The following is a 14,178-nucleotide window of genomic DNA, read 5'->3' as shown; positions in this document are numbered from 1 at the left end:
AGCATGAAGCGAGCAGCCCTTCAGTCTTTTTTTCCTCAAAGTGACGTCGTACGATCGTCTCACATTTCATCACAACGACACAGTGAGAACAGGTGCTAAGGAATATTTAAAAAGGGTCTTTTAATAAGTTTTAATGTGTTTAAAGCATGTAGGAGTGCTCAAACGTATCCCCCCAAATTTTCTCTCTAAATCGCGGATTTTGGGTGGATCTGGAACGTATCCCGTGCGATAGATAAGTGCACTTTTTCTTTTGGAAAATGAAGATGAAACAAGTTCCTCCCAGCTGAAAGTTGTAGCCAAGCACGGAGGTTTTGCCCAACAATGTCTGCAGCCACTTCGCCTCGAGCGGCGGCCGCTACGCGCGAGTGGGCGGCTCAGACGCGGAGGAAGCTGCTGACAACAGGAAGAAAAGCAGCGTTTTATTGTGAAAAGTGGCTCCCGCGTGAGGCGGTGTTGCGTAAGAAGACGCCAAACTCTGACCTTAAAAGCTAGCTTGACATTTTGATCCACTCGCCTTATGGGAACAACTTTCAGCGCGCTCATCTTTTATTCAGCATACGCACACGCGCACAGACACGCACACACAACATCCATCCCACGCAAAAGTAATCAGGGGAGCAAAAGACACTTCCTGCAAAATAAAGTTCGATCTTCTCAGCACAAACATGTCCATTATGCTACATGAAGCTAAAAGTTGTCTTTTATTGTGGCGGGACACAGTGCTATGTTGAAACAAACTTTAGATAATCCTAAAAGACAACTTTTACTGTGGCGGGACAGGTGCATTGTCGAAAAAAGCTAAACGCTTGAGTTTTATCGTAGCGGTAAAGGTATGACGTAGAAACAAAGTTTACATTAAGCTAAAAGTTTCATTGTGGCAGGACTGATGTAACGGAGAGTCAGACTTCTCATAAAGCTACTCGATGTCTTTTATTTGGCGGGACAGGCGCTATGTCAAAACAAACATTACATAACGCTAAAGGACCGCTTTTATTGTGACGGGACACGTGCTTCGTCAAAATAAACTTAACATAACACTAAAAGTCGAGTTTTATTGCAGCTGGACAAATGTGGCTTAGAAATAAACTATATAATGTTAAAAGATGCAAGACTCAGACTTTATATAACGTCACTAGATGACTTTTATCGTGGCGGGACAGGTGCTACATCAAACCAAACTATATCATGCTATGAAATACTTTTATTGTGGTGGGACATGGTGTTCTGTTGAATCTTTTTATAATGCTGAAAGACAACTTTAATTGCGGCGGTACAAGGATGACGTTTCCATAACGTGAAGAGACCACTTTTATTGTGACGGGACAGGCGTGGCAAGGAAAAGAAGTGTATCTAATGCTAGAGGAAAACCTTTATTGTGGCAGGACAGGCGAGCGAGACGTTTCCGGGCTATTGATCAGCGTAGTGGCTGCGCTCTCGGGTTTCACGGCAGCTTTTAGAGGGTCGATACGGACGCCTGCGGGGACGCTCGCTCGTTTGTTTGCTGGTTTGTTTGCTTTGTTGATTTGTGACGGCCGGAGACGCAAATAGAAGCAGCATTAGCATCCGGCAACACGGCAAGGCGAGGGGGGGGGGGGGGGGGGGGGGCGATGGAGTGCTCAGACTGGATCGGACGCGAGAACCAGAAACATAAAACACAACTAAGTCTAGTGGGGAACATGTCCTGAAACTGATTTTAATCAATCCACCCTTTTGCAAAACCAGGTTTTTCCAAAACAATTATTTGTTTTACGTCTAAATTCATTTTGGATCACGCTGAAAGCAAAAGAAGCACTGTAACTATTCCCAAATGTTAGTAACCAAAGTGGGAAAAATTGGGAACGTTATCCAGTGAAACAAATCCCTAGCTGGGGATCAAAAGAGCTGAAAGCAGGAATCATGAACGTTAGAAAGGTCTCCTTCGACTGTTCTCAGTTTGAATGTTTACAGTTGTTGTATTATTTGGGCTTGAAAACATCCATCCATCCATCTTCTGAGCCGCTTCTCCTCACGCGGATCGCGGGAGTGCCGGAGACTCTCGCAGCTATCATCGGCAGGAGGCGGGGTACACCCTGAACCGGTTGCCAGCCCATCGCAGGGCACATACAAACAAACAACCATTCGCGCTCACATTCACGCCTACGGGCAATTTAGAGTCTCCAATTCATGCATGTTTTTGGGATGCGGGAGGAAACCGGAGTGCCCGGAGAAAAGCCACGCGGGCACGGGGAGAACGTGCAAACTCCACACAGGCGGTGGTGGGGATTGAACCCCGGTCCTCAGAACTGTGAGGCGGACGCGCTAACAGGTGGCCCAACGTGCCACCGCTTTTCTATGGAGCAATACGAGTGGACAACTTCTTCATTTTACTAGGACACTCTGACATCTTGTGAGGTACGCCCAAACAGATTTTGGGTCTCTTGACACACTTTGACAAGTAAGTCACATGCTGTATTTTCCGTCCAAAATTGAAGATATTAAAGACTTAAAGCAAATAAACCCATTTGTATTACAGTGGACTCCCACATATTCACAATTTGTATTGCTTTTGTTTGGGAGGGGCGCAGGGGACCAAGCCCAAAAATGTCTATTGTCGGAAACAATTTTTGGGTTCTTTTTTTTTTTTTTTTTTTCTCCTTTCTTTCAATGCACTTGCAAAGGCCATCAATTATTTGCAGAGTTCCACTATTCGTGGTCGTCAGACCTGGTCCCCTGAGAATAGCGGGGGTCCACTGTATGTCATTCCCTAACCAATGAGAATCAATAAGAAATTGCATGAAAAAGAAGTATCGACAATGCAATTGCTAAATTTGTATCAATTCCCGTCCGTAGTAAAACAGCTTTTTATATGGTCGCTCTTCATCGCGGATACAAGTCTTGGTGGGAAAGGTGGGCACTCACCCTCGTCGGAGATGAAATGCCTCACGGACGTCCAAGTCTTGTTGTTGCAGACGAAGGACGCGTTGGCGGGCAGGCTGTCGTTGACGCAGTGCGCCGTGCTGCGGACGCACTTCTGACGGAGGTTTCCCATGAAGAGCTGAAGGCCGATGAGGGCGAAGACGCTCAGGCAGAAGACGGTCAGGATCATCACGTCAGCCAGCTTCTTCACCGACTGGATCAGAGCGCCCACGATGGTCTTCAGGCCTTACGGACGGACCACAGCGTTAGCCTGCTGCTCAGCGCTAACGGCAACAGTACGACTGACAACAAACTGACACGCACGTTCTAGTTGCGCGACAAAGAAAAAGGCTGCGTTGGGAATCAGTCCTGATCCACTATAGTCAGTTGGCCGTTTTGGAGTGCTGTTGGAATGTGTAGAGAATAGAGGTTACACCCGATATAGTCAACTCAATGTATCACACAATGCATCTTGAAAAGTAGTCAACAACCAATTGGGGCCTCTTCAGATTCTCGTTTTTGCTTAGGAACATTTTCCCTATTCGAGCGAGATGACCCGGAAGTATTTTGAGAAAAGGTCATTTGAATTCTACAAGGTTTTCGGAAAAATTCTTGGACGCAACCTTTAAACCACCTTTGACATTGTTACTTGTAACCAACCTTCACAAAAGGATGTTAACCATAATCCTTTACGGCAGCAATGTTTAACACAAAAGGCCACCGCTGAAGTTTACCGATTTAAATCGGATGCGCAAAAAGAAAACATCTCTTGTGACTTAGCGACAAATTGTAAATTAGCATTATGCTCCAAAACAATAACTTACGATGTTAACCTTAAACAACATCATAATAGTTATTTTTTCGAAGCCTATAATTTACAGCGTAAGAAAAAAGCCCATGCCATATAGAAGAAAGACAGCGAATTACCACATCAACCGAAGTTTAGTCTTTGAAGTGGTTCTGACTGTTGGCGACTACCTGATGGAAAAAATACGACAAGCACGCATGGACCGAACGAGCGTTTTTTGTAGTCCTTAAAATAGTGGTTTCGCGCTAGACACTTATGTCAGCAATACTGGCCGTCACGCAATCAGTTCAGAAAAGTGGAGTCGAATTCCTTCTAAACGGTGCCGTCTTTCATTATGTTCGAAAGGAAGCATAAAGGTTAGGCGATTTGACCTCCGCAAGAGGCTGATGGTCACGAGGAAAGCAATATATCATACATGATGCAATGCGCATGGAGAGAAAAATGAATTTACATTTCCAGGCTATTGTTTGATTTTTTTTTTTTTAACCCTAACCAAAAAAAATCTCCCGTATTTTCACGACCATAAGGCGCATTTAAAAGTATTACATTTTCTCCAAAATGGACAGGGCGCCTTATGTGTGCATCGAGTTCCAAAATCTGTAAATGTTGTTGTGTGACTTCGATGAGCGCTCCGCGTGACCGACTGGGAGCATTTCCTGCCGACACGCTGCTTATATAGAGGAAAGGCGGACGTGACCGAGGACAGCATGCGGACGTAAAGGGGGGAGGGTGCCCGTGACAGAGGACGCTAAAGGCACGCCCCCAGGAGGTATATAGCGGCGGGGTGTGCATTGTGCAAAACAACGTGGGTTTTGGCTAAGGACCCCCGAAAATGGCACCTACGAAGACACGCGCTGACGAAGCACAGTTTAAACTGCAAGCTAACAGTTACGCGGAGGAACAGAGGAATCGGGCAGCCGCGAGAGAATTCAAGAGCAACGAATCCGTGGTTCGCAAGTGGAGGAAGCAGGAAAACGAGCTTCGTCAAGTCAAGAAGACAAAGCCGAGTTTCCGCAGAAACAAGGCGAGGTGGCCCGAGTTGGAAGACCAACTCGAGCAATGGATTAATGAGCAAAGAACAGACGGGAGAAGCGGATCTACGGTCACCATTCGACTGAGTGCAATAACTCGGAGCTCGCCATCATTCCGGGAGGCTTGACGAAGGAACTCCAACCGCTGGACATCGGTGTAAACGGGGCGTTCAAGGTGACGTTGCGAGCGGCGTGGGAGCGACGGATGACAGATGGCGAACACGGCTTTACTAAGACTAGGAGGCAGCGCCGGGCGAGTTACGCCACAATTTGTGAATGGATTGCGGACGCTCGGGCTAACGCGTCCGCTTGCACTGTTGTTCGAGCTTTCGTAAAAGCCGGCATCCTTTCTGAGGAGCCGCACGGCGACGAGACCGACTCCGACGGTGACGAGAGGGAACCCGGCGTGTTTGATGGAGAACTTGCCCAGCTGTTCATTTCGGATACAGAAGATGAGGCCTTTGATGGATTTGTGGATGAGGATTGATCCAAAAATAAAGTGAGTACATTGTTAAATACTTCAATAAAGTAGAAACGAACTCAGTTTTGCTCCCACTGCCTTTTTAAAAACATTGTTTTAGCGTGCATGCATGCTACCGTATGTTTTAAGCTAGCTTATGTTTTATCATGGCTGCGCCCAATAATACGGTGCGCCTTATATATATATACATATACATATATATATGTGTGTGTGTGTGTTAAATACAGAAATAGGCCCCGTAACTGAGACTGCGCCTTTTAATGCGGTGCACCTTGTGGTCGTGGAAATGCGGTAAGTAGAGCAACACATCACAAAAGGGATGGACAGAAAGTGAAAAGTTTATATTCATTTTCAGCTTGAATAAATAGAATGTTATAATCATTGATTTGTTTATCATTTTTGACGCAATTAATGGCATGCCTGTTTAGTGTCCCATAACTATTTTGCATTTGGTTCATAAGTCAACTATTCAATCGACTATATAAAAACCCTCTGTACAGATAAGGGAGTATTCGATTAATCGTTTCAGTCCTGGAGTCAAGCACATGGTCCACTCAACAAAAATTAAGTCAAGAGTGAGCGCATGATTCCGAAAGCTGCGTTCGGAATCATTCACTCATTCCTGACTCCCTAAATCACTAGAGAGGGATTTTCAGTAGACATTTTACGAAACTATCGAGGTCCACTATGCAAAAACACTGCTTAGGGAGTACAGAATGAGTAGCTGATTCCCAACACAGCCAAAGACTAGCAAGGTGGCCAAGCTAACAGAAGGAAAAAGTCGAATGGAGTCAACCGGACTGTTGCCTCCTCTCAACTTTTGCGGACGACCTGAATGACTGACAATCTACGCAGACAAGCTAACAAAACAAAAGCACTTTGGAGCAATGCAAGAAGAAGAAGACAAAGAAGAAAAAGACGACGACGAAGAAGACAAGGAAACAGGAAGAAAACATGGAGGAAAAAGCCCGGCAGCAGTCAATCACCGGCAAGCTAACATTTTTAATCCACACATTTTGAATCAAATGACGTGCTTAAACGCGAACAAAAGCTACCAGCGTCGCTTCGGTTTCTTTTTTGAAGGCGCACAACTATGTGTTGTTGTTACGACTTTTGTTATTTGGCTACAAGTACAGTCGAAGCTACTTGCTAACATGCTAAGTGGAAGCATACAGAGGTCAGCTTGCATCAGCTTTCACATTTTTTTACTTTGTGTCTTTTGTATTGCAGAGTGTTAACATTTTGAATATTTGGAGGAACTTGACAAAAGTCAGAAACATTTTCCAAATATAAATGAGCGGCAAGACGTCAGCAAAGTAGCTGCTGTACCGCTAAGTCAGGGTAACTTGTTTAGAATTTTAAAAGAAGCTCTGAAGACTTTAAAGGGGACATATGGACAACGGGCTTTTTATCGTTTGTATACAAATAATTGTGTAGATGGAGTGGCACAAAAATGACTTCACCGTGAAGATGTCCCCGATCACATTTTTTTTGCACCCGGGTCCGAGTCCAAGTCACTTGATTTCGCGTATCTGCCGATACAGACTCTGGATGCGATACCGCTGCAATGCATTAAGAAGAAAAAGATGCGCAATAGCTATCTAAACGATCTCCTTTAACTGACCTCTTTTGGCCGGGGTTTAAACTCAGGCCTGCATGTTCACTAGCGCCGCTAGCTCGTGACAGCACACGGCTAATGAATTAGCATGCCAGTCCGTTAAATCGAGGTTCCACTGTATTTAGTTACATAGCAAAGCTCTGTTTGTCACCTTTACAATTTTAAAAATAAAGAAATAAGATCTGTTTCACCCGATACGGATCTGCTGAAAATTGGCCGCGTTTTCTGATCACGTGATCGGATCGGGACAACCCTATAAATTAACCGCCGTGGGCATTTGCTTATTTTCCACATTTGGGGGCCAGAGAGGAGTTGGTGGACCGACCTCCTCCGGCCCACCCGTTGTCAATCGGACAAAAGCCCGGCTCGCCATTGGCCCGCAGTACGGACGGGGCGGGGCGAGGGCTAACGCATTGCATGAGACAGACACGCCCCTAAAAACGAGCCAATTTCCCCATGGCAAGAAACATGTTGAAAAACTACGGGCTGTCCACGAAGTCTCTCGACAATTTCCTTCCCACTTGACAGCTGGGGAACTGTTGGGAACTAAAGGGTCCCATTTCCACACATCTGTCTCTGCATCTATTCATTTTCCAGACTGCCTGTCCTCTTTTTTTCGAAGGATCGTGGGTCATCTCTTGAGGTATTTTTCAAAATCATGCCACAGCCACATTACGAAGCCACGTGGGAACTTTTAAAGGGTGAAAGAAATTGCATAATATGTCTCCTTTAAAAGAAGGTGCCGGTCAGATGTTGTTTGTCCGCTGTGTTCTCAACCTCTCATGTCCACTTGTGTCCTGCATTCTACTAACGTGCATCACGCCGTACGTTTGCTGCCACGCGGCGGCTGGTTGAGGTGGCGGGCGGCGTCGCGCGCTCACCTGGGATGACTGAGATGGTTTTGAGCGCTCGCAGCACCCTGAACGTCCGCAAGGCCGACACATTACCCAGGTCGACAAACTCGGTGACATATCTGCAACGAGGCCAGACAACACAAAGACACACAAGAAGGCGTCACGCACAGACACACAAACACGCACGTGCGCCATCGGACACGTCGCCATCGAGGCGGACACGCACGCAGACGCCACCTGGAGGCACGACGCCATGGAAAGCTCAGCCCAGCATTTATTCCATTTCCTTACATCCAACTTAAGGTCCATGTACTTATTGGTGAGGTTTAATTGAGTTCTACTAGTCTAAAAGTGGCACAAGTAGTGGAAAAAGTAAGACAGTCATTCTACTAGTGCACCCTAGTCATTCGACTGTCAAATAAATACCCCAATGGTTTTCCATAGTTGACTAGTAAGGTTTACTTACACAATAGTAGGCCGATAGTGGCAATAGTAGTGGAAAAAACACTACTACAAAGACACAGTTGTTTTACTACTGCACTGAATTGTCCTACTAGAGAAGACAGAGTGTACTAGTATATGGACCTAAATCTGGATATCAAGGATATGGCTACTAGGCTACTAACACCCTCCAGGTGGCTTCCTGTTTTCCGCTCCCTGGCGGAATTCTCCTTGGGCGGTCCCGCGGCCGTGGGAAGCGGGGACTGAACACACACGGGACGGACACAGGAAGACGTTTACGACCACACCGCGATGGCGCGCTGCCCGTTGGGTGGGCGGCCCCCCCGCACGCCCGGGTTCCGTGGGTGGCGGTCTTACCTGGGATGACAGAGATGGTTTTCAGGGCTCTCAGGACTCGAAAGGTTCTCAGCGCCTGCAGGTTTCCTACTTTGATAAACTCTGTTAACAGCCTGCGGGGGGCAGTGTGGTGCGTGCAGCAGCGACAATAACGACAACAGAAGAAGACAAAACAGAACTCTCACACGTCTCTTTCTGACACCCTCAATCAATTATAATAATCAAAATAGAAAGCGACTGACAACAAACTTCTTTCGTCATCATCTTCAAATGAACGCATACAAATTCAAACCAGTAAACTCAATCATAAGTGCTCAAAACCTACCTGTTCAAACTCTCCTTTATATGCGCAAAACATTTGATACGCTATTATTTACTTGCAATTATAATAACAATGTGGATAATAAGCAATATGTGCGTAACTGTTCTGATCCTACTTTGGATAAATGTACGTTTGAAGTATTTTTAGCTGCGCCCAAACGATTAATCGGCCAATATGAGCCCTTCGCCAGCGACGTATAGGGACGGGCAGTCACGGTGACATGTTTGTCCATCCACGCATCCGTTTTCTACACGCGGGTCGCGGGCGCGCCGGAGCCTATCCCAGCTAACTGCGGGCAGGAGGCGGAGTACACCCTGAACTGGTTGCCAGCCAATCGCGGGGCACATACAGTATAAACAAACAACCATCCGCACTCACATTCATACCTATGGACGATTTAGAGTTGAAATGTTTTTCTCATGTAAAATATGTTCCGTAACGCAGTAAAGGTTCGGAAACACGGATAGCAGTTGCTCTCTTTCATGCGGCCGACGGCTGGCGATTCGGCGGCTGGCCTAAGAGTGCTAACGGCCTTGGAGGAGCGCTCATATTTCTCCCCCTTGACTGGCAGATTGATTGAATTAGTGTAGGGGGGCGAGGGGACGGGGGAAGGGGGGCGGTCGTTAGGGGTGGCGCCGATGCCGCCCGGCGGCGCTGGCGGGGGCGGTAAAAGCTTCACGTTGTACTTGTTAGTGCTATGCAAACGTGTCAAATGGGACTTTTACGTTTAGCACCTGGTCACTTTATCACGGGAGCGCTTCCGACGCCGCCGTGCCCAGGGGAACGCTGTACAAGAGAACTGGCACGGCACGCTGACTGGTGTCATGTGACGTCGGCCGCCATGTGACGCTGATTACTGTCCTATAAAGTCATTTGACTACTGCCATGTGCTGTTGGCTGCCGTCTGACGCCGATTACCGTCACGTGACGCTGACTGTCGTGTGTCGCTAGCTGACGTGACGTCGTCATGTAACACTGTCATGTGACGCTCGCATGTAATGCTTTTACTGTCATGTGACACTGACTGCTGTCATGTGACGCAGGCCATTAGAGCAGCAGTTTGATTGGAGGCAGAAGAGGGGGCGGGACACTGTTACCATGGCAATTGTGACTCAGTGGGAGGAGCTGAGAGCATCCGTCAGTCTGTGTGCGCGTGTCCGGAGGGGTGTGTCTATTCACTGACCATCACTCTGCTTTTAATAAAGCTTGAGGTGACGTTTCAGGGGCACAGTGAGTGTGTGCGTGTGCGCGCGCGCTAATATGTGACTTATGTGTCCCTGTGCCGCTAAAGATCCATTGGCCTGCAGGACGGCCCGCAGGTCAAGGATGTGCACACGCGGACATTGTGCGCGCGCACCTCTGTGTGTTACTGACGACATGAAGACATAATGAAATAAGAGCAGAACATGGAGCAGGAAGTGCGGTTGTACATTTCCTCAAATTCCGCTTCATTGAGTGAACCTTTGTAATGTTTGAGTTTCTGTAATATTTGCTCAAACGTACCTTGATTCATGTCCGGAACGCAATTGCAGTGATTTTATTGATTTCTTTTCCGTCAGGATGAGCGGCAACATGTCACACAGCAGGCGGCAGATGTGCACGCTAACCGTTTTAACGGCGGGGTTGTCCTTGAGAGTGGCCATTTTGCCCCGTGGCGGGCGGCCTCGGGGGTCACCTGACGCCACCCCGCAGACGCGGCGGCGGGCGAGCGAGGGCACTTTCATCAAAACACTTCAATTTAGGCAGCGGGGGAGACAGCGCTTGATTAGACGCGCTAACCGTGGGCCGAGCCCGAGGGGGGATCAACTATTGATGCGATCGCTTCGTTGTGCTCGTTTATCTTCCCGGCGCCGAGCGCAGAGCTCGCGCGGCGCTCGGCCGCTCTGTCTGATTGATTGCCGCCAGATCGCTAATCAAACTGAAGCTTCGAGATTTTGATCAGTCACTCAATTACTGAAGTGGAAAGGTCGCACTCACCCCCCCCCCCCCCCCCCCCCCGTCAGGCTGGAACGGGCCAACGCCGTGTACAAATACTTTGTTTCTGTCTGGCCTGCCGCATATCAGAATAATAAAATTATCATCCATTATTCCATTGCCGCCTCGGCAATGGAGACGCAGAACATGGTCCGCTCGGACTCCATGTCCCCCGCCTCCCCCGAGACGTGGGTGAAGTTCTGCCGGAGGCGGGAGTTGAAACTCCTTCTGACAGGGGATTCTGCCAGACGTTCCCAGCAGAGCCTCACAATACGTTTGGGCCTGCCACGTCGGACCGCCACCTTCCCCCACCGTCGGAGTCGACTCGCCGCCTCTCTTCACCCGAATGTCCAAGACATGCGGCCCCAGGTCCGACGACACGACCACAAAGCCGATCATCGAGCTGCGACCAAGGCTGTCCTGGTGCCAAGCGCACGTGTGTCCCCAGCACCCCCTCCAAGGACTCCAAAAAGGGTGGGGACTCTGAACTGCTGTTTGGCGCACAGGCACAAACAACAGTCAGGAACCGTCCCGCCACCCGAAGGCGGAGGGAGGGCACCCTCTCGTCCACCGTGGTGAACCCCAACGTACAGGCGCCGAGCCGGGGGGCAATAAGTATACCCGCACCTGCTCGCCGCCTCTCACCGTGGGCAACTCCGGAGTAGAAGAGAGTCCAACCCCTCTCGAGAGGACTGGACAGTCTGCTTTCATGGAGGACTACAAAAATTGGAGAATATTGAATGTTGACAGGCTGAAATCAGAAGATTTGGACAATTAGAAGTTAAACAAGGTCTCTAAATGATTATTCAATTCTCAAAATAGTTGGAAATTGAACTGCAATAAAAGTGATGTTGAAAAGAGATCCCATTTTATTTTAAATCTTCATCACAGATAACACCGAGCTCAGATTTCGTTGGCTTTAAGTACATTTAATATCTTAGCATTAATGCATGTTTTGCGCATTGTCCTCCACTAAAAGAAAAACAAATAAAAGCGTTTTTCAAACCAGTGCAGTCCAGTACTTAGAACAGCACTTTTGTGCCGAGCGTGCGTTGTCGCCTGCCCTCTTGGCGGCCATGTTGCCGCTCAGCTGACTTGACCTCAATAAAAGTTTCCTGCTGACGGCTGAATTCTCGCTGACGCTGCAAACACGTCCGCCCAGACGCTCGCGCTGGCGTGACGCGGAAAAGCGGCCGGCCGCGACGGCACCGGCGTTTGCAGCTGGTCGAAATGAAAGATTAGATCGCGTGATCTTTCACAAAAAATGCTGTTTGGGATTTCAGGATCGTCGGTAGGTGCGCCAGTTCGGAAGCGTATGACGTGAGAAATTCCATGTTTTAACACGATACATTTCACATTTTAATGTGATGCTTTTCATGTTTGAACATAAGCTTCACATTACGTGAGAAATTTGACATTTTAACATGACAAACTGTTTTAATGTGAGAAATATCACATAAGTTATCACCTTATACAACGTGACAAACTTCAACAAAACTTCCGCCCTACAAATGTACATGCAGCTTCTTTTTGGGTCTTGCAAATCAAAGTTACGAGCTACGTAACTAAGCTTTCTCTTCTATAATACCGTAAGTGCCGGTGACCCGAACCGTCGGGATTTGCTCGCTTTTGTTCGCGTTGAAAAGTTCTCGCCCACGCGTGCGTGTCGCGCGTCACTCACGCCATGACGATGACGCTGAAGTCCAGCCAGTTCCAGGGGTCCCGCAGGAAGGTGAAGGGTCCCACGCAGAAGCCCCTGGCCAAGATCTTGATGAGCGACTCGAAGGTGTAGATGCCCGTGAACGTGTACCTGCGGGGCAGCGGCAACACGCGAGAAGACGACGCCTCTGAAACGGGCGGTCCTCCGCTCGACAATTTGACGAGTGGAGGTTGTACTCACTCGACGTATTTGGCCCAGGCGGCGGGCTCGGACATGGCCATGAAGCAGCAGTTGGTCAGGATGGTGCACATGATGAACAGGCTGAACAGCGTGACGCCGTTAAGGAACAACGACAACATTACGACTAGTACCGCTATGTCGTCCTACTAGTCGCAACAAAGCACGTACTGGTACACAAATTCATTTGAGCATTTATTCGACATCCAGCTTATGGTCCATGTACTAGTACGCTCTTTGGCTTCACTACTTGGACAATTCATCGCACTAGTAGAATGACCAAGTCTTACTCGTAATTTTTTCCCACTATTGTATGACATTCTGCACACCAGTATGAACACTTTGGCATGCAATTAGAAAAAACTACACATTACTAGTTGACAGCTATGCGCTACTAGTACAACAAGTGAAGCACAAGATGTTCATGGGAAGAACTTTACAATGTCACCCAGACATCAACTAGTGCATAGTTTTGCAACAAGTGGTTGTCTTACTAGTGATAATGGAGCGCATACTAGTATATCCATCTCTTTGAGCATTTATTCAATATCCTTGATGTCCAGCTTAAGTTCAAAGTACAAGTACTCCCTTTGCCCGCTTTACTAGTAAAAACAATTCCACCACTGGTGGAACTTTTAGCCTTCTAGTACTCAATTAAACCTTACTAGTATGACATTTCTGTACACGAGTAGGGACATGCCAGTGAATGTTCTAGAAGGAACCCTTTGGCATACTAGTAGAACCGCTACATGTTACCAATAAGATAATTAGTACACACTCGTTGAGATCTATGCGTTACTAGTGCTACCGATGAAGCATGGATTAACAAGTAGAATTTTATAATGTCACTATTAGTACTAGTATTCAGTTGTCAACTGGTGCCCAGTTTTGACTCATTTGTAAGATGTAGTCGTTCTACTAGTTTGGCAAAGTTGTCCTACTAGTGAGGACAAGGGGCCTACTAGTACATGGACCTCAAGTTGGATATCAAGGGTATCAAATAACTGCTCAACCGACTTTTGTTAGTTTACTACTACAGTTCAATTGAGTACGAGTAGGCCAAAACGGGTACCAGTGGTGGAAAAAAATGCTACTAGAAAGACAAACAGTCATTCTAATGGTGCACTGAATTCTCTTAATTGTGACGACAAATAGTGTTCTAGTGCTTGCACCCTAAACTGGATATCAAGAGGACAAGCGCTAAGCTTCACTCGTTCAGCTTAACTGCGCACTAGTAGGCCCGAGGTGGTAATAGTAATGGAAAGAACGTTACTAGAAAGACAGTCATTTTAACCGAGTGCTCGAGTCGTACTAGTGCTCCGAATTAGTGAGGGCAAAGAGTGTACTTAAGCTGGACATCAAATACAGCACATGCTAAAATGACTTTTCATACTTAACGACGAAGGTTAAATTGCATACTAGTAGGCCAAAACTGTAACTAGTAGTGGAGAAACTAGTGAGCTGAATTGTCTTCCTAGAGCTGACAAATAATGTACTAGT

General features: G+C 47.3%; 1 protein-coding gene across 1 annotated transcript in view; it reads right to left on the bottom strand.

Annotated features, from left to right (window-relative positions):
- LOC133396710 (sodium channel protein type 4 subunit alpha B-like) overlaps window positions 1-14,178 on the bottom strand; it is an 82,936-nt gene that overhangs the window by 38,695 nt on the left and 30,063 nt on the right. The window contains exons 6-9 of the mRNA XM_061666829.1: window positions 12,682-12,771; window positions 12,463-12,591; window positions 7,715-7,806; window positions 2,899-3,141 (exon numbers count right to left, since the gene is read on the bottom strand). Of these exons, the coding sequence (XP_061522813.1) occupies window positions 2,899-3,141; window positions 7,715-7,806; window positions 12,463-12,591; window positions 12,682-12,771 (554 nt within the window). The remainder of the gene's footprint in view (window positions 1-2,898; window positions 3,142-7,714; window positions 7,807-12,462; window positions 12,592-12,681; window positions 12,772-14,178) is intronic.

This window comes from Phycodurus eques, chromosome 21, assembly GCF_024500275.1.
Source record: "Phycodurus eques isolate BA_2022a chromosome 21, UOR_Pequ_1.1, whole genome shotgun sequence".
Lineage (NCBI taxonomy): Eukaryota > Metazoa > Chordata > Actinopteri > Syngnathiformes > Syngnathidae > Phycodurus > Phycodurus eques.
Note: the sequence above shows the minus strand (reverse complement) of the source record. Positions and strands in the feature narration are given on the sequence as shown.